The sequence below is a fragment of the Pagrus major genome, chromosome 11 (genome assembly GCF_040436345.1).
Source record: "Pagrus major chromosome 11, Pma_NU_1.0".
NCBI classification, from domain to species: Eukaryota; Metazoa; Chordata; class Actinopteri; order Spariformes; family Sparidae; genus Pagrus; species Pagrus major.
In genome coordinates, this window is record NC_133225.1 from 17,522,664 (window position 1) to 17,542,920 (window position 20,257).

Here is a 20,257-nt window from a genome sequence, read left to right on the forward strand (position 1 = left end):
CTTCGCTTTTTGCATTTCAAGATACTGTAGTTGTGTTAAAAATGAAGAACTTATTTTTTTAAAGAGACCTTAAATTGCTGGCTTAAAAATCTAAACTTTACTGTGTACATCATTCTGCAGTGCATTGACATAGGATGCCTGGTGAGTTTTGTTTTTTGTAGAACCTACTGTACCTACTACTGAACCTTCTCAGGTGAACTGACCTAGCTTAACGCATGCTCCTGAGGAACAGATCGAGGTTGATCGCATGCTAGATCCTCCACATTTATTTTTTTGAATGCTATTTTTATTTGTATGCATGAAATACATGGAAGTGCTTTCTTTCTGTCCCACTAATGTATAAACATGAAAGAAAAAAAAACCTGAACTATATCATGAAATTTCCTTGCAATATTTCTACAATGCACTTTTAAAATCTGTAACCTTGACAAAAAGTGGTGTACATACTCAGTATATATTCTACACAAGACGCTTTTTCTTGCATAGAACTAGCGAGTGCGCAGAGCTCGAGCAGAGAAATGAGATACTTGAGCTTACACACTGCTACAACTGACTAATTATAGATAAATGGTGTAGAAATTTTGTAATTATGATTTCTACAAAATGTACTGGTAACCCTTTCAGTAACCCCGGCCTATAAAGCCATCTTTGAGGACTGCTTTTCAGTGTTGATCATGTTTAACGTCATATCAATAAATTGTTATGCACACATCCGTAAAGCTACAATAAACTAGTTATTTAATGTTATTTACTGACCTTCATTAGCTCTGGTTACACGTGTAAACAGATGTATGTATATACTGTATGAAATAATCCAAAAATCTGCTTATTAATCTGCTTAACAAGTGAGTTTTCAGAATATATATTGATTTCTTTTCAGTGGTTAGGGTTCGTACAAAGTCTTGAAAACTTGGAAAATGCTTGATATTAAGCATTAGGTTGGAATATAAATGAATTTGAATATGATTGTTGAAAAAGGTATGATTTCCAACATGATCTGGCGTTTCATCGGCAAAAATCTATTAATATTTGAAGTAAGCAAGAAGTTAATTTCACGATCAAAACTTACAGTCAAAGTTAAAGGTGCAGTATGTAAGAATTTGAGTTTAAAGAACAAACAGTTGTGATGTTATGTCAAAGGCGTCTATGTCTCATGTTGCAGAGACACATATTTAAATTAGCATGCTAAGCAGCTAGCCCCAGCCTGTCCTTTCTCATAACACCACTCCGAGCTCCTAGTCCAGCTCGCTAACTGCTAACTGAGCTAACTAGTGGAAGCTACAGTTTGCAGCAGTTAGCAGCTGCCCCTTATTTGTTTGGAGTATGAACTCAGGAGGTGGCCAATTCTTACATGTTGCACCTTTAATGCGAACACCTGTTTAAAAAAAAGTGATCACGTTGGGTATAAAGGAATTCTGTAAACTTTACTCGTCACAATAGTATTCATTGTCATTTAGATTTGACCATCAAGGCTCGAGAGTCTGGGAAATGTTGGTTTAGGTACCTTGAAAGTGCTTAAAAGATACTTGAATATTACTCTTAAACAGCTGGAACTGTGTGTTTCATGGTTATATCAATATATTTTGTGTGTATTTATGCATCTTATTATTAACTTCATAATATCTTAATTTAGTGTTTCTGCAGGGTCCACCAAGTTAAATTGAATACCAGAGAATGCAGTTTAATACCTGTTAGTACAGTACTGTACAGTCCAATGTATCAGTTCGATGGAAAACTAGTGAGGGTGATATTTATTATATTTCTTAATACTTTCCAGTGGTACTTAACAAAGATTCCTAACGATAGAGATTATGAAATTAATGCAACCGGGACCCAGATGGATGATTTAACCAATTACAGAACAATTAATTAATAAAAGTTGTCTATTATTATGAGTCGATGAGCTTCCTGGCTGCTGTAGCTAGCAGTAGTCTGATGGTACTGACTGAAACTCCACATGAAAGGATTGAACAGTCTCCTGTAGAACAATCTACTTTTGCACCAAACGCACTTTTAGTTTATAGGCGTGTCACGTCTCGTCAGCCCATCATCTGGTAATAACAATTAATATGTGTGCTGACTCTTCTTGCATAAATATAAAGTTCTCAAACCGTTTATAAAATGTTATTAACAGCATGATTTGTTGGGGTTCATAAAGGTTATCAGTACATGTTGTGTACATTTCTTTCTTCACTCCTTTAATTCAACGTGTACAAACGCAGTTTGTTTTGGTTTATTTAACGATGCATCAGTCATGTATGAATAAAATGATATTTTGATGAATGAACTTAGAAATTATATACTTTATATACAGTAATTCATTTATTGAAACACCTACTATAATGCATATTACTCTCCCTGTATAATCACAAGGAAAGCATTAGCACCTTTGAAACGTACAATATGAAAGTAATCTTTTAAAATAAACTGTTGTTATATATTCTATGCTTTTGTGTCTTTATTTTTCTCAAAGAAAAAGTCACACTTGAACTTTCAGGTTCAGTCTCAAAGAAGCCAAGTCTCAACAAAGGTGTAGTTTATTAAATTATCCAAACCTCTTAAGTAAACAGTGCCATTGAGTATACTGTCATTACTCTATTCACATACACCTAAGCCATATTTAGATAAATGCATACATTACAAAAGTCAACTTATAATAATCCCTTCAGGAAAACTATGTAATGAAAACTACAGAATTGGCACAAACTTGTTTGCAAAAAAAAGGCATCAGAGTAAAAACAGGTGAAGAACCTTTTTTGACATTTAGTTAAATGAAAAAAAAGAGTAAAACTCACAAAGGTACAATTGTACAATCCAAATGACTACATGTCAACGTCTAGTGCACATGCGGACAGTGAAAAAGCTTCTTTGTGACAAATTGAACCATTAACAACGTAGAGAAACGGAACGGAAGAGACCGAGCTGGAGGGAAAGCTGGAACAGAAAGACAAAGATACAAAGACGATAATCTGGAGGATGTCGTGGGGACAAAAGGTGCCGAGAAATAAAATTAATTGCAGAGAACATCTGAAGACATTTATGACTGAACGTTATTTAGCAAGACGACAAGTTTATCACCCATCCACTGGTGATGAAGAGCAGAAATGCTGTGCCTATACCAGGGTTTGACAGGAGGACACGTTTGGTTTCTGACAAATAAAAAACCTTTTAATAGGAAGAACGGCAGAAACACAAGACTTGCATAGAGAGACCTTTAAGAATTCACACTGCAGCAGTTTATCAAGTAGTATCTGGTGAAGTTGAGAGGTCGCGATATAATACAACTCAGTGAAAGTCTAGGCACAGTGTTGTTAAAGGGGGGCACCACTGAAAGATGGAGTCATTCTGCACAATGGATATTGTGTGAAAGCTTCCATCAAGATTTTCTGAGCCCTCAGGGAAAGACATTACAATGACTTTATCGAAAGCATTGTTGAAAGACCATCATATTCCTTCACTCTATTCTCTTCAGTCTAGTTTTTTAATATATACGCAGTAAAATATTTCTGCTCTTTTCCTTTCAAACCTCACAAGAAATGTCATTTCACTGTCAGAGGACTGACCTCTCCTTGAGTATGAGAGGTAAGGCCTTCGAAATCCAGCCCAGTTGCCAGGATATAATGTTAGCAAGAAACATTTGTGTAAACCACAGATGCGTCCAAGGTTGACATTTTGTACCAAACGTGGCACATCACCTTCACATAAAGTGTATATTAGCATCAGGAGGTGGAGGGGACAGCGGTGGAGTTATAAAGCCAACAAGGCTGCCAAACGGCTGATCGCAGTTCAAGTCACACCAGTAGATATTTTGAAGGACACCGAGGAGTCTTTCCATCAGTTTTTGTCACGTAAAAAGCGAGTGTTTTTGAAGGAGCCCTGCAGACAGTGGTTTTTGTGCCAACCAAAACCGTCTATTTCTCACTGGAGTCAGGCGTTTTTCATCTGTGACCGCCACGACGGTGGTATTTGTGCCTAAACCTAACCAAAGCATAAGTACGGTGCTGTGACACGAGAGAAAATTCTGCCTGCACAGACGTAAAGTTGCAACATAAAGAAACATCCAGCCCATCTGTGGTTTTGCAGAAACATACTTAGCTAACATTTATTCTGGCAATTATGTTGGCAAAATGGAAATGTTAAGAAGGCGTCAACATTCGCAGAATACCGTAACACTTTGAAAGTCTTATTTTCAGCAGAACTCCCCTTTAAAATATGCACCCAAAGGTGCAACATTGAGTGAATGACAGTTTCACCAAACTGGAATTAAGAGTTTGTGCCACTCAAATAACCAACACTTTGTGATATTACAGATTCAAGTCCAGTTCCGTGTTGCTTACAAGTCTGAAGTAAATAAAGTCTATGAACCAGAATATTGAGATGTTGTTGACAAGAATATTTGACAAACACATGATGACCACATGGAGTAGATAAATGAGAAGAGTACAGAGTCGGTGGATAATCCAGCATGAGGTCACAGTGACTAAACAGCAAAGGGCCAGTTTCTACGTTCACTGTCGTTTCTGAGTGTTAAAGCTGAACAGGAGGTTTTGGTTGCAGTGAGCACCATGAAGTCATACATTCAGCACTGCAACATGTCTGTGTCACCGTACAGCTTTTATCAAACAGTAGGCGAAGAGTAGATTTGGTTGTGGTGCATGTATTGCTTTAGACGTGATGCATAACGGATGTAACTGACCGGTAAAAAGTGGCAACAGGTCGAGGAGAACATTAATTTTAACTTTTGGGTCAAAGTCTGAATCTGTCAACGTGATAAAGGAACCAAACTGGACCGGCTGCAGGTGAGAGTTTCGCCTACAATGCAAATATTTTGCAACATTGTTAATAAAGGAGGTTCACTGAGGGACTGAGGATATAACTTACATGTACACTAGGGATTTGATCTTTGAGTAAGCACGCCTTTGCTTATATTAGTCATCTCTTCATTGACTAATGGCCACTTTAAAGATTTACTCGCTCAGCAGTACTCAAGCTGAAATTTAAGATATCACATTCAATTGCTTACGGCTTGTGGATATAAAGTCCACTTCAACTGCATCAGGTGCAAAATATGACCATGTTTTAGTGAAAAGTGCTTTCATGGAAGGAAAATACTTATCTTGATAACCCAGCCAGTGTACCTCAGAAAGTTTCTCATTAAAAAGAACAAATCCAGGTGAAACTGGGGCAGGTTAACACCTAATCATGGCCTTACTGGTGCTCTCCTTCGGACTGAAACTTGCATACAGTATGCGTAATTTCCTCTCTTTTAATTCTTGGTGTCCTTTCATTCTCCCCTGGATGAAAAAAATGCATTTGTATTTTAATGTAAAATGCAAAGCCACCAGCAGCAGCACAGTAATTTCTTGTTTGTTGTTGCAGTTTCAGAGGGCTGGCAGTGAAGCACTCCTATTTCAATATACATTTATAAAAACGTACCAGTGTGAAAATCCTGGTACAGTAGCTGAAGGCATAGAGGAGGAACAATGAGATCTGATATGTGACATTAATTTCTGTACAGAGCACTCCAGAAGGGGAAATTGCACACATCCCTCTGTACCTCCAAATGTCTTTTCTTAAACATAAACACTGAAATATACATTTAAAGCATGACAGAACAAAAATGCACAAAAAGCACATTGCTTTCCCTTTCTGACCAGAGTTCCTGGTTGCTCACTGAATGACATCACGTTAAAGCGAGCAGCTGGTCTGAGAGGTTATTTCCATCGTTTCCGCCGTGGCTGTTATTAAAGTTGTCTCCCAGTCTTCGGGGTGAACGACTGCGGTTCTTTAAAAGGTTGCGTGGTGAAGGGGGGTGGGTAACTTTAACTGCTCGACAGTCGATGGTAAAAGTAGATGTAGCCCAAGTCTTTTGGAGGCCTTTCTGACAAACACACTTTGTGGTCGTTGTAGATCACCCACCTACAGGAAGAAAGAACATTTGTTAATCATTTTTATTGTACTGCAAAATGTTTGCAAAGGATCATTTCTTTCAGAACTGACTGCTATGAGGACAGATGAAATGGGTCAATTTATTTTTTCCATTCAGTCTAAAAACAACAACTGTCCCTGTGATTTTGAATTATTTATTTTCAGACTTCTGGTGGCAAAAGCTTCATAATAAAAACACAGTAATAATGGAATTTCAATTTTCTGAGATAATTGATATGCAAATTAGCAGCAGAACATTAACAGGATGTCCCTCATCGTAATCAACAATATGCTGTCAGTTTTGTACCACAATGAGCTGAGTAAATATATAGCAGAGAAACTGCACAGTGTACTCACCTTCCTTCCTTTTTGATGTGGCAAACATAATGTCCAGACATCGTGGATGCTCCCATGTGGCTGATGAAAGCAAAGAGCTCATAACCTGAAAAAGGAAACATCAAGTCACATAAAGAATATGCTAAAACAAACGTTAATGTTTCACAACTCCCAAGCGCACTGCCGTCTTTGTAATAGTGTCATGACTTTGAAAAATATTTATATTAGATACCATGTTCAATACCACTTGGAGAAATTGACACTGAGGGTTAAAATTTTAGTTTTTAATAAAAGATAAATATAACAAGGTTTGAGATACAACATTATCCACGTTAATTTACTCCTGACGATTGTCAGAGGAGCGAGGGGTGGGCGTATGTGGGCACTGCAGCGGTGTGTGTCAACTCACTGTCGGGGAGAGGAGAGAGCGAGAAAGCGCAGCTGGAACAGTGTTTCAAATATTCAGAATCAATATATCGATATTTTTGACAACATTAGTAGACGGACATGTAAACAACAGGGATTCATCAGCATAGATTAAAGCTCTTTTAAAACCCCCACACAGTTGTAAACTATTAAGATAAAGTCAGCAGTCACTGATGTCAATGCCTACATTTTACAGATAAAGCACGGCATATAAAACTAAAACTAACTAAAAGATAAAACATACAGCTATACTTGCTGCAGGAGCACACTGTTTATTATGATGACTAGTAAACAGGTTCCTCTTGTGGCAAGGACAGTTCATAAAATGCTAATAGTGAATTAGGAAAAAGCCAGAATGTCTGCATTGCTACTGGATTTATTGATTTTTACCCACAATGTTATGTGGTTGTCATTTAAACACCATTGGTATGCACGTATATGAATGCATTGTACATTGTATGTATTACTTGTGTGGAGTGAGAAGAGTTAAAAAGCTCCTGGATCACGTTTTTGAAGCCACTTTGCCTCAAGTTGGTCTGGCAGTGTAGGTCAGTGCCCAGCAGCACGGGGTACACTGTGTGTCAGCATCAGACTTTAATTAGAGCTGAGGATAAAAGGTGTTTCCAGGAGGCAGAAAACCCTTTATTTTACTGTCATGTTACATTTCTTTCAAAAAGTAATATACTATATTATGAAACTGTGACTTGGGCTGATAGAAGAGAAAGAGAGAAATGGCATCCAGTCACTCACGTCCTGGTCCGTCTTTGATCCGCGGGCCTGTCATGTCTCTGTCTGGGGACAGCGTGGAGTCGCTGTGTGAGTTTGCGTTGGAGAACGCGTTGTCGTTGGGCTCCGTGTCAGCCATGTCAGAGAGGGCGTCAGTCTCCTCCTCCTCTGGGTGAATGAATATCCAGTCGAGTGCTCGCTCGAGATTATTGTTCTGAAACAACATTTGTACTTAAGTTCACTTATAGATACGTCAGTGGTGCAAATGTAAATTCATAATGCACAACGTCTTTTTATTGTTGGAATCATATTTCAGGCTCAGAAAACAGTTTTAAACGTGCACTGTTTGCTGAGAAAATCCTCTGCTGCATAGGAACTGATGCATAATATGTTAATGACAGCAACTTCTTTTAAAAAAAGTCTGGTATTAACAGGACATGTTAGCACATAAACAACATGTGGTCTACAGACACAACGAGTGAAAGGACAAAATCAGGGCTGAGGATAACAAATGTCCATATTCTTGTTTTCTCTCTCTCATTCCCTCGTTGTTATATCTTTTAGGTAGCTCCTCCAACAAAGAAAAGCAGTGCTGAAAATGTTCAAACTGAGCAATCATTTATCTGGGAGGTGGCAGGCATCCATCTGCACTAAATTCCCCCCCGAGGATGTTTTGTTTTTAATCCAAAATAGAGGTGTGATTCCTGGAGCATGTGAGTCTTGGTTGGCAAGTAAAACTACCTGCTCTTTCTGTCTCTCCAGTCGGGCCACTGAGGTTGGGAAGAAAAAAAAAAATCCTGCTGCTAATTTAGAGCTAATAATAAACCAGTCATGAGACCCCACTCTGCTTCACACCTCCGTCCCTATCATGCGGAATATTTGTTCATTTTTTTTTCACTTCAGTTTGGTGGCATTGGGGCTGGTAAACAAGAAAGTCTAGCGTCTATTTCTGTGTCTTAATAACTGTCTGCTGGGCTATTTTTGCTGAGGGGGGCAGTCTGAAACATGAAACGTGAGAAGCAGGGGCCATTTCAAAACAGGGGAGCTAATGAATTCGCTGCAGCTGCATTCCCTTTGATTCACATTAAAAACACTGCTGTGCATTTAATTAAAGTATTCATGAAATGTGCTGATTAAATGGCCCGGCATGTCACTGAGGCAGATCCTGCTCCTAAACCTGAAAGGCTGCATTAGCGACTGCATCCATGTGCTGCTGGGACTATTTGTAAACACCATGTAGAGCAGACATCTTTAATCACTCTGACATGTAGGACCTATTAAATTTGCAGTTTGGAAAGCAAACAAGTAGGCCAGCCAAGCGCATTTATGACTGACAGAGCTTGGATTTTATCATCTCACCCTTACTCTGCCCTCTTTTTCGGCACCACCTCACTTAATGCCAACTTTCTGTTTTGTCATGAACTTGTAACGATTTGTTTCGATTGACAACAGTCTCCCGTTTTCTGCCATGTCAGGCAGTCACTCATCAAAACTGTGTGGGTGGTTCTTTGTCCGCAGATTGTCTTTTTTTCTCTGAATAACTCTTTATTGTCTCTGCGAGCCACAAACTAATAAATGAGCCTCACCTACAGAGGTCTGACTTTCTATAAGCGGTGCTCTTTCCTTTTTCCATTCAGTCATCGCCTACGCATTATCTACTGTTCCTTCTCTGGTCATTCTAAACAAATCCTTGTATCACAAGCACAACACATCACTTTATGTGCAGCAGAGGATTTTAGTCTCAGGAGAAGATGTAAGACCCAAGGTGTTTGCATAAATAAACAATGAACAGACCAATCTTTGTATGAAATGTTGGGGATTAAGACTCATCCGAATCATCAGCTGGCAGAAAACACATTAGTAGAAAAACAAATATGCCTGGAAAAGAAGTCTAGTTGCCAGCTTATGTGAAAAATAACGTATTAGTACGCAAAGTGCAAACATGAACAAAGTGGGCAGAAGACTGACTGTAGCTTTGAGTGCCTGGATACTGTGATTGCGGGGGAAGCCCATTGAAGTGAGGATGGCGATGCTCTCCTCAGGGGGCGAGCTGCCCAGCGGGGTGGCACCCATGGGGCTGTCGCTGGTGGAGGGACCAGGATCCATCATGGAGGGTAGAGTGAGAGGTTCTGCAAAGTCTGAGGAAAATGAGGGAGACAAGAATGATGAGAGGCTGTAGCTCTCAACCCAAACGATGAATGGATTTCTGTCAGAAGTAAGTAAGATCCTAGATGACTGTTGGCTCAAAACATTTGACAATTAAAAGGTACGAGGTGTGTAGGAGAGGGATGAGTGGACGAAAAAGTTGTAAGAAAACTCCTGAACACTGTCTAACATGCAAAAATACATTTATTTGCATCATTTCTGTACTAAACCATCATCAGCCAAATAGCTTGTTAGGATTAGTACTGTGAAGTAAAAGTAAAATATTTATTGCCTACATCTTAATCTTTGGGATGTTCATAAATCAACACCTCTGACTTGAGGATGACTCTAAGAAATATTTCTGAAGAAACAAAACATCTAGAAAGGTGAAACACTGATCTCTCATGTTACTGCTGTTCAGGAGGAACACTGCATTAATTTAAAATCAATTCAGGAAGCATCCTCAACTAAGAATACATCTAAGAACAAAGTATTTCTAAGTGGTATGTAATGCTTTGTGCACTTTCAACAGATTCAAATGAAAGTGAAGTGACCCTCAACCCACAAACAAGGACACTCCTACTGTAATGACTCCACTGTTGGCCATAAACAGAGCCTTCATTACTGAATGAAAATGCATACCACTTATCCCCCTCCACCGTTTCTATCTCGGCCTCCTTGTCTCGTGTCCTTTAGATTGCCCATTGCACAGTTAAATGCGATTGTCTTGCAGGCAAATAACTGTGACGTGACTGAACGGCGCAGGTTTGCAGGTTGAGTTAAATTATCATTAAATTGGTTGTCATTATTTAACTTTAAGCATAAACTCTGACAGATGTCATCACAGCTTTTATTATGATATTATAAAAGTTAATATGGATTCTGTTTAAAAAGGCTCATATTCAGTTTTTACCAGATTCAATGAAAGTAATTATAATAAATAATTCTTTCCTTCCCCGTACAGTACTTTGTACTAAATCCATTAGTTTACTTTTGTAAGGTTCACCTCAAAGAAATGTCCTGTTGTACCGCCTTTAACAATGATGAAGTGAAAAGTTTAGATAGTTTTGATGCTAATGGGAAAGTAATGAGACTTAACAAATGTGGAGGAGGCAGATTAAGTAACCTTTGTGCGGCAGGCGGCAACGGACCGTTTTACTGATGTTATTGAGCTTGAATGGAGCCCATTTTGCAGATACATTAGGCCCATTTAAAAACTAACAGGCAGGGAGCTGCTCTAATTTCCCTCTACTGTAGAGGCCCTTTACAGCCAACCTGGGAAATAAAAGTGTCAACGCCCCAGGGGAACATCTCCACTGCTGAGAGGCTCTATAAGAGAGAAAAGTCAGCTCTGGCAAACTTTCTGGTGATGGCGTGCTGAGATAAACACCTGCGGTACACAAAGAGATGCAAAGTCTGACACAGATTTCTCTCTCTGGAAGAACTGGGGATGCGACTCGTCTCTCACTTTGAATTACCTTTGTGTTTAAAAGGCCTCGTGCAAATAAACTTGCCTTGGCTTGCTGTAGAAACGTTTTGGCAGGTTTGCATAGGCGCAGTCTTTTGCAGAAAAAAGCACAACACAAAGCTTTACGTGTGAGCCGACTGACTTGCTGAAAAACATCATGTGACTGCTTGAGTTGTGAAGCAGCCTCTCTGTTTACTTTCCTCCTTTATTGCCTTGAAGTCTGCAGACTCAGCTTATTGACATTGTTGCTGAACTATGGCATTTCAGAGCACCTGCTGTTCAGATTATTTGTCACCAGTATTTTTGGTTTCACTGGGTTACAGTCACCTCTTTAACCCTCAACTCTCACTCAACACTCTCCATTCACACCCCATTTCTTGCCATGACTATTTTTGATCATAAGACCCTTACCATGAATTTGGACATTGGCACTATGTTTTTAAGGTTTCAAATAAATAGTCTAAGTGCAATATTTTAGATCTCAGGCAGGAATAGCTATATGAGAGAGAAGCTCAGGTATTTCCTGCATGGCTCTGAACACCTGGCTCTGAACTGTGTCGATTTAAACAGAAAACATAGTGATCATCGTTGCCATTATCCGTACACACATCACACTATGATTTAACTTACTCTTATTAAGAAGATTGTGCTCTCTTCCTGCTGTGCCATCATCCCCACATCTCCCCTGACTGTGTAATGCTGTTTTCATTTCATTTTAGCAGATTAAAAAACAATAAACACAGAGCAAAAAATGCTGATGCCACGCATGTTTCCATATCCAACAAAGCTAATTGCATCCATGCTGGAATATACAATGTGGCTTTTACTATTTACACTCAGGTCTAGGTAACCTAACCAACAGAGCTTTCAGAGATTTGTGGTTAAAGTCTACCTATGGAGAAATAAATGGGATCTTGTTATGATTTTAGCATCTATAAAAATGCTGTAGTAAAGGAACAGGACAGTAGTGACAGAGGTAGACCTTCAGTATGTTTTTCATCAAAGGAAAAAAAAAGAAGAAAAATAGAAACGGTCCTGTTTTAAACAACCTTTGTGAAAATTCCAGTACAGCATTTAAGTGCAATCGAATGCACAATGAAGTCCCTGTCCCTGTGCTGAGCATCAGACTCTGACACTTACAGACAGCAGAGGACAGAAGCAGCGTGCCCATAACTGACACACAAAAATACAGCAGAGACTCTCAGCATCAGTTTCAAAACACGGCTTTGGCACAAACATCCATCTGTCATCGCCTTTGCCAAACAGAAAATCTACCCAGGGTGTTAATTTCAGACCTCCCATCCACAGAAAATGGTTCATACTAAAAGATCAGTCACAGGATTTTTGAATCGATATTGAAACATTCAAATGAATCGCAAAATAGATTTTTACTTTTTAACCCAGCAAGTAAATTTGCTTAAGTCAATGTTGACTTTTGGCTTCAGGAAGAAACCATACACGAACCCCAGACTGCTGTGTGAAAGTCCTGCATTTGTCCAATTCATTCACCTCAAGTCCCTAAACTTCTTCCAACTGCTGATTTCTACACTCACGCTCACAGAGCTGCAACTATTCTCGCCTGAGTGCAAATAGATTAAAAAAAAGGCCTTGTGGACTGATGTGTAGTGCACGTTCCCATTAGTTTTCACTGTACAAGCCGTGAAAGTTGAGTGTTAGTCTCCTGCAGGCTGAAAAGCGGGTGGTAAAAGTTAACCTTCATGAATTGCAAATAAACTCAACATCAATAAATTTGAGTTCAGTAACTTGTAAGTTTTTGTGCTTTCAGTAAAACTAAAACTTTGCTGCAAATTCACTGGTTTAGGTGGGGCAAATCTATTTCTCTCCATACTTCTGTGTTGTCTCTCACCAGGCTCCTCCATGTGGGCTATGATCCAGTTGAAGGCCATCTCGGGGCCCATGTTGCCTGTGTAGTAGACCGCCTTCCTGCAGGCCTCCAGTGGAAAGCCCATCTCTGCCAGCTGCATTACTGCCGCCTCGTCTATTTCTGGAGCTGGGAACACGATAAACCGACATCAATAACTAAAAACATAGCAGTTGCTGATTCAACACTACCGCTTTAAACTACCAAACAGCATTTTGTGGTGGCTCTCTCTTTGGGCCTCATTAAACAAAGAGACCAGAAGAGAATCGGCCCCAGGGAGGTTTCTTTATCGAAAGATGATTTATCAGGGAGAGAAACGAGACTGCCTAAAACAAGTTGAAAAGTAAAGTTTGTTTGGAAGTGGAGAACAGCTGCTGCACCTGCTCAGGTATACATAATGAGAAGCTTAGCTCCACAGCTTTTGTCACTATTGCTTGAAGCCCAAAATACATTTTCCATGGCCATAAATGTGCATGTTTATATAAGAGAAATGAAATACTCACAGTCTATTGAGCTCATGGAGTTATCTGAAAGAAGAGAGGAAACTTTTTTCAGGTGATGGCACACAATGAGATCACACACTCACTGGTTTTGTGTATTTTTCTTTTGTTCGTATATTGTTTTGTGTACTTTCACTTAATAAAGTTCAACAATTTACAGAGAGCATGCATATCAAACAAGAGAGGATTTTGGGTAGTAAAATATATGCAAATGTTAACAGCTGGGCTCCTATTACCTCCCCATTCTCCACCCTTTTCGGCATTGTCTTCATCATTGCTATGACGGAATATTTAACAACTTTTTTGCTTGAACTTATTCTGAAGTGAATACTGACCATACAATAAAATGACTGTTGAAAACCGAGCTACTGGGCTCCATTTTTCTGAAAAATTAAGCCCCATTTACGCCACGAAGGAAGCGCCTCTGCCATTGTGCAACCAGAGCAGGAAGAGGCATTGTATTCCCTGGTTGCTATCCCGAGGTAACGGTGGAACAGCTCGAATAACTAGAAACTCAACACTGCAAAAGACAAAGAATCCCACAGATGAAGGAGGCAAAGAAGTCAAAGAAGCACTCTGATATTGTGTTGAAGTGTGTCCCCTACGTGTTTTCCCTTACTGCTGGGACTCGGGAGGAGTCCAAACGGGCATTCTTTCTACTATTAAGAAAGTAACAAAACCTGCTCACTTATTCATTCAACTGTGTGTTTTCCTCTGCCTTTTCATAGCACTGAGATCAGGGTTTCTAGGTCAAATTATTATTTTAACAGTTGTTTTTTTTTTGTGCTTTGGACAGTAGCCAGGCTGTTAGCGCTAGCCATATCGCTAATGCTGGCTTTGCGACAGCGACGCCAACAGTAAAGCCACAGGGAAATCCTAGGAGGGGGGACATTTTAAAAAGTTGTCTGTTTATGCTTTAATTTAGGAACATACTCCTTGAAAGCACAAGATCTGCTGAAATAGTGAAAGACTTAAAACGAGATTTTGACTGACCTTAAAGTGAGACCATGCCTGGTAACTTCTTCACGAAGAAAATTGATGAAAAATTGTCTTATTTGGTCTGGTATGACCAGAAGCTTATATCGGCTAATTTAGCAAACTGTAGATGGATTTTTCTTTAAAATGCTGAATCAGTTTGCTGACTCTCTTCCACTTATGCTGTTGCTGCACTTTGATCAAACATTCACCATTGTCCTGTGATTGTCACTTGTGGGCACAGGGGCTGCTGTTTGTTGAAAATTACGAGGGCTCACTTTATTGTGTAGCATCAATCGTACTAGGGATGTCCTCTTACAGACAATTCAAGTTAGCTGCAAGAAGAAGTCAAGCTGTCAGAAAGCACTTCTGGCGGGGCCTCGTCACCACCTGCAGCGATGAGATTGATCGCCCCCCCGCTGTTCCCAAGAACTGCAATCACAACATGAGCGAGTCCTGCTCCTGTCAAACATGCTTTGTTTTTGCGATGCTTTCCCACTTAAATTAGTCTGAGCTGCGTAATCTTAGTAGTGTCTGTCGCCAAAACTCATCAGGAGGCGCATCCATAAATTATTCAAAGATGATGGGTGATAATTATCTGCACAAAAGACGACAACTGTACACGGCTTTCTCATTCCCAGTTCCTTTAATCACTCTATGTGGCCATGACATTTTTTTATGTTTTGCTTTTGCCTTTTTGTCACCAATTCTTTACCTGAGAGTTTCATCATCAAGTATTTACAATGAAATAATGACCCAATAAATTTGCAGTTTGTTTAGTTTCACTGTCTTGCTCACCCAATCTCTTGTGCCTTTTCCCTATTTTTGTTTCATAAAACAGATGATGGTTCATTTTAAATACCTAGCGCGGCTTTAAAATTAAAGAATGAATGAGTCTTTCCAGGTTAATCTAATTAGCACAAAACCCAAAATTAAGAAATCAATATCCATAAGGTTTGAGCAGTATTTAATTGTTTGTTTTGTGCCTTAAAATAACAGAAAAAGGTAATTAAAAATAAAAGGTAAAAAATGTTTGCCCTCCATTTTCTTAATGCCCTGGATTGACTGAGCGAATGAATGATACACAGACCAGTGAAAAATAATGTGGTTCAAGCAGTGTACAGGAAAACACATTTGTGCAGTGCTGTGTAATCAATGAGAAGCACTGAAGCCTTTTGGAGACAGAAGGCTGACCAATGATTAATCACTGCTGATGCCAGCCAGGGGATAATGGGCCAGTGGTTCATTCCCAACTGACAAAACTCATCATATAAATGTGAAATAAATAAATCACAAAATGTATTGAAAACAGCACATCATTTGCTCTGACCTCTTTTCATTTCACAGTTTAAACGACGTGATTTCCACACTGGTACTTGTTTAACAGAGAAGCTCCGAGGGAAGTCAACAAGGGACAAGGACGAAACAACTTCGCCACCTCAAACTTACTACATCAAAAAAACATTTACACATATTTTCATGCATCGATTTCACTGCGGCCCTGCAAGATAGCTGCATGGCTTGCTGCTGTCGGACGTAGATATGAGTAGGTAGTTCCAGCTAAAAGAAAGAACGCTTTCATGTGCAAGACTCTGAAGAGTTTTAAGTAGATTTGCACTCTTCCAACACGACAATTTGTGTTTTGAGGTCTGAGATAGCAGGTACAGCACATAACGTTCAGTCCTGAAATATTAAGGCACACTCAGACAAGCATGTTCAGACCTCCGTTTCGTCCTTTTGAGTTTCCCGTCCTAAGAAGCAGCCAGCTAAACGATTCTGTAAAGCTCTCAGAAAAAACATCAGTCTGCCAATGTGTGAAGCACAGAAAGGGCTCCTTACAGATGTTACTGCATCTTTGCTTCTTGGACTCCTTTTTGTGTTTGGAGTTTGACACGGCACAGAACACTTTGTGCTTCACGCCTGCTAAAATATTAAGGAGGACAGCGATAACTTGATGTGGCTGAACTTTGCAAACAACGGAAGGAGGAAAAGAAAAATTACAATCACAGAGGAGACAAAGAAAGATCAACCAAAGGAGCGACCAGCAAAATGGCACAAGTGCACTGTATGGTGTGCTGTAAATACAATGAAGCAAACAGTCTGATGCAACTAAGTTTCAAGAAAAGTAACAACAAGGCTCCTTCTGCTCTAAAACACACTTGCTAGCTCCAAGTAGGTTATTCCCAGAGCCCAGGGAAGTGCATTACAAGGGGATCTCATAAAATCATTATAACTTATTAGGCTTAGCCACACTGTGAACACAACAACTTTTCAGTAATTGATTTAGCATGCCTTTCCCGTGAGACTCTATTCAATATGCCCTTAAGAGAAAACTTTGGTGGCCTTGAGCAGAACATCATATTAGAGACAATTTCACGGATCATTTGTCTCTGTCACAAAAATATCCCACACCTCCTGAAAAGGTGGCAGCTTTGGAACAACACAAATCGGAGTCAGTTCACAAAGCAACACTGTATTACCACTTTATTGGCTAAAATATGATATATAGTGTCTCATACACTGAATGGTGTTTCTAATACTCTACACACTTCATGCATATAATGAATGTGTCTAAAATATGTCAGGCTATCTGGGTAAAAACAAAATCAAAAACAGGTGCTCAGGGAAACCAGTGACCTTTAAAATTAATAAGAGGACTGTGAAATTGAAAATGAAGGGCCAAAAATGCTCCCAGTAGTTAAAAGTGGTATTTGCATTAATGAATGCATGCCATAACCCCTGCAGGCCACAGTAGGTGAGTCATGAGAGCTGGTGACCAGGGGGTTGTTCTCAGTAAATTCTGGGTGAGAAAAATGGAGCAGTGCCTGATCAAAAAATACGTTGGAATGTCAGATTAAAAATGCCCTTTGAATTATCCTAGTTGTGTAAAAAGTACCACAAAAGTGTGTTGTCCCAACTTTATTGAGATATATACTACAGCTTTCAGTGTGTATAAGTACATACACACACAAAAACAGGCACGGTTTCCAGCTGAAACCAATCTTGGCATAAAATGGATCTGTTCTTTACCTCTGGTGTCTTCAGGTAGCACGATGGGAGGCATGAGGTCAGGCAGCTCCTCTTCACCCGCCTGCAGCCCTGTGGCCCGCATCCGACTCAGATCCAGAAAGTCTGGAACGTCTATGGCCAAGTCTGTACAGGAAGAGACATACGCAACATGCATAAGACTTTGCTGTGGCTGTTGTTGTTCCAAGAGCACTGGGGAGATAGCACGATTTAATCAAATCATTGTCTTTTACTGCATTTTTAAGGTTAGGTGGTGCCGTCCAATTATTTTTTTGAACACTTCTTACTGTTTGTTCTGAGGAGTGAAAATATATGTAGGAAAAACTTGATCACACAATAAGTGAGGCCCTTAAAGTTGGTTGTAGTATGACTCAAGCCTCGGCTAGCTGGTTGTGTCACAGCTGTGACGGTGGGTCAAATATAATATTAAAGATTATTTATAAATGAATGTAATTAATCTAATTTTCCTATTACATGACAACATCTCATTAGTGAAAAGCCTTGAGTGTTGCTGAGAATTTGCAATATAAGATTTGAACTCCTCTAGTAGTCTTTTACAGATATGTGCAGAGTGAGAGATGGTGTTAGTTTATGACAACGGGTCCAAAAAATGCAGATTATGCACATTCGTGAGTTGAATGAAAAATGACTTGGGCAGCAGTTTCACCTACCACCGTTCAGTATCTTGTGAAATGCAGTTTAATGGTGTCCTCTGCTGGCCGTTTACAGCACTACAAATACTTCTAATAATTGAGTCACAACACTGCTGGAGGCCGAGATTCAAAATACATTTTAAATCCCATTAAGCAGTCAAGGGTGACAGAAACTTACCTAGTTTTTTTGGTACCCAGTCAACCCCGAACGTGAACTTCTTGATCTGCAAAATCAGATACTCTGGGAAGGAGGCGAAACGGGAAGTTCTGCAGACAAAAATAAAGACAAGTTTATATATACAACTGGTTTAAATTTAAATATGTGAGGTGGTGCAAAACCAGTGAGGTGCAGACTAGTCAGGAACAGGTGGGCCTTTACTTACTTGATTCCGGCTGACTTGGCCTGCAGCGCTGAGCTCCAGAAATCTGGGACGTTCTCCGGCTCTGTAAAGGCCTGCAGGCATGCCGTGAAGGGGATCCGCGCCCTCACCGGCTCAGGTGGAGCCCGCATGTTCTCCTCAGCATCCTTCCGCTTGGCCTCGTACGCCAGCAGCTCCTCTGGTAGAATGAAAACAAGCTGTGTTTTAATACCAATGATTAATGTAAGGTATTCATGTTACATTCAAGATGACTATCATCTTCATCAAGGTCACATTTGTTTACAGTAATTATACAGACATTGTATATAGGCAATGTCACAAGAATGTTAGTTATCTTTAAAAGAGTACATAAGATTTGTCATATAATTTGTAACGTCACTGTTTTATTGTCAGGACCTTCTGTGCCCTTTCAGAGAAGGACCTGCTGATTCTCCCAGCAGCTGGTGCCACCTGAGCCCAGCATCATGCCAGCTGCTCTGCTCTGACCAGAGGCAGCTGTGGCTTCTCATGGCAGCACCACATTTTATGTGTACGTGTGTGCGCAAAGGGGCTTCTTTACCTCTATTGGTGGCGGCTTCTATGGGGGCTGGCAGCTGGATGCAGTAGTCCACTCTCTGAGTGTAACGGACCCGACGTGATTGGCAGCACTGAGTCCGCTCCTCCACCAGGAAGCGGAAGACGTCGCTTGGATTCTCCGAGCCTGTGCTGTTCCTCTGTTTACACAAGAACGTACATGGAGGATGAGTTAAATATCAACCACAAAATTAGGACGTGAGATCAGGAGCATTTTTCAGTTTGATAAATAAATATAGACCAGTGACAGGGTCCAGCATTGATAAAATGAACGTTCTGTTGTGACTACAGTCAATGAACCGTGTTTTTTTTGCACATTTTTTTTAATCAATTTAGTCTTGCTTTAGACGAGTCAAATTAAATCTTACTTGCAGAAATGGTGTCATGACTCCTTCACATTGTAATGGTATAGGTTGGCATCCTGGGCTAATGCACCGATAATCTCGTATAAACTTAATGAGCCTGGAGAGTTTTAGTGTCCCGTAGTCTAAAGAAGGGCTGCCATAAATGGGGCCCGCAGACCCAAGTTGGTCCACCATAAGGTCCGATTTGGCCCGCAGTTTTCGTGAAAAATAAATTTTTACAAAAGGTGGGAGTGAGGTAAAAATTGTCTTCAAATATGTATATTCCCTCCTAATTAAGTATTTTTCATGATCTGAATATGGGGGTTGGAGTAACACTTAGCGCAGGAAGTCGGTCAACGAAGAGAACTAGATCCTAGTACCATCGAAACAACACAATACACTGCAATAAGTGTAAGCCTTGAATATTTGTATCATTAATCAACCCCTAAACAATATTAATTGAAACTAAGTACATTAAAATACTGTATGTCTGTGCAGAAGCTTCACCATGAACATGTCAAGCTTCTGTGAAACATCCTGAGGTCTGAAATGCAACTCTATCTATCTGCTATTCTTCGCTGGTCTATTACAGTCTCCTGGCACGACATGGACACAACTGCTGTTTGACCCAGATCTCTTAATACAGTTGGTCATAATGTAGACGCAATTCTTTAATTTAGGAGACGCTTCAATTAACCATACCCTTCATAACTGTGAGTGTTACATCGTTTCAGAATCACAGGCACATTAATCATCATCACAGAGCGGCTCTGACTGTGTCTTCTATGAGCGGTGAGGGTCACTGAGGTTTACACTGTGTTTATTTGAAGACTGTGATGAAGGATGGCATGGCGACTTAACACACCAGTTTGCACTGCAGCCTTTCTGCAAGCC

The 20,257-nt window shown here is 39.9% G+C and overlaps 1 protein-coding gene across 1 annotated transcript in view; it reads right to left on the reverse strand.

Moving 5' to 3' along the window:
- Window positions 1-5,822: 5,822 nt before the first annotated feature.
- usp13 (ubiquitin specific peptidase 13) overlaps window positions 5,823-20,257 on the reverse strand; it is a 31,048-nt gene continuing 16,613 nt past the window's right edge. The window contains exons 12-21 of the mRNA XM_073476889.1: window positions 19,006-19,159; window positions 18,450-18,624; window positions 18,245-18,333; window positions 17,417-17,539; window positions 13,415-13,438; window positions 12,897-13,040; window positions 9,385-9,554; window positions 7,441-7,630; window positions 6,286-6,370; window positions 5,823-5,919 (exon numbers count right to left, since the gene is read on the reverse strand). Coding sequence (XP_073332990.1) covers window positions 5,823-5,919; window positions 6,286-6,370; window positions 7,441-7,630; window positions 9,385-9,554; window positions 12,897-13,040; window positions 13,415-13,438; window positions 17,417-17,539; window positions 18,245-18,333; window positions 18,450-18,624; window positions 19,006-19,159 — 1,251 coding nt within the window. The remainder of the gene's footprint in view (window positions 5,920-6,285; window positions 6,371-7,440; window positions 7,631-9,384; window positions 9,555-12,896; window positions 13,041-13,414; window positions 13,439-17,416; window positions 17,540-18,244; window positions 18,334-18,449; window positions 18,625-19,005; window positions 19,160-20,257) is intronic.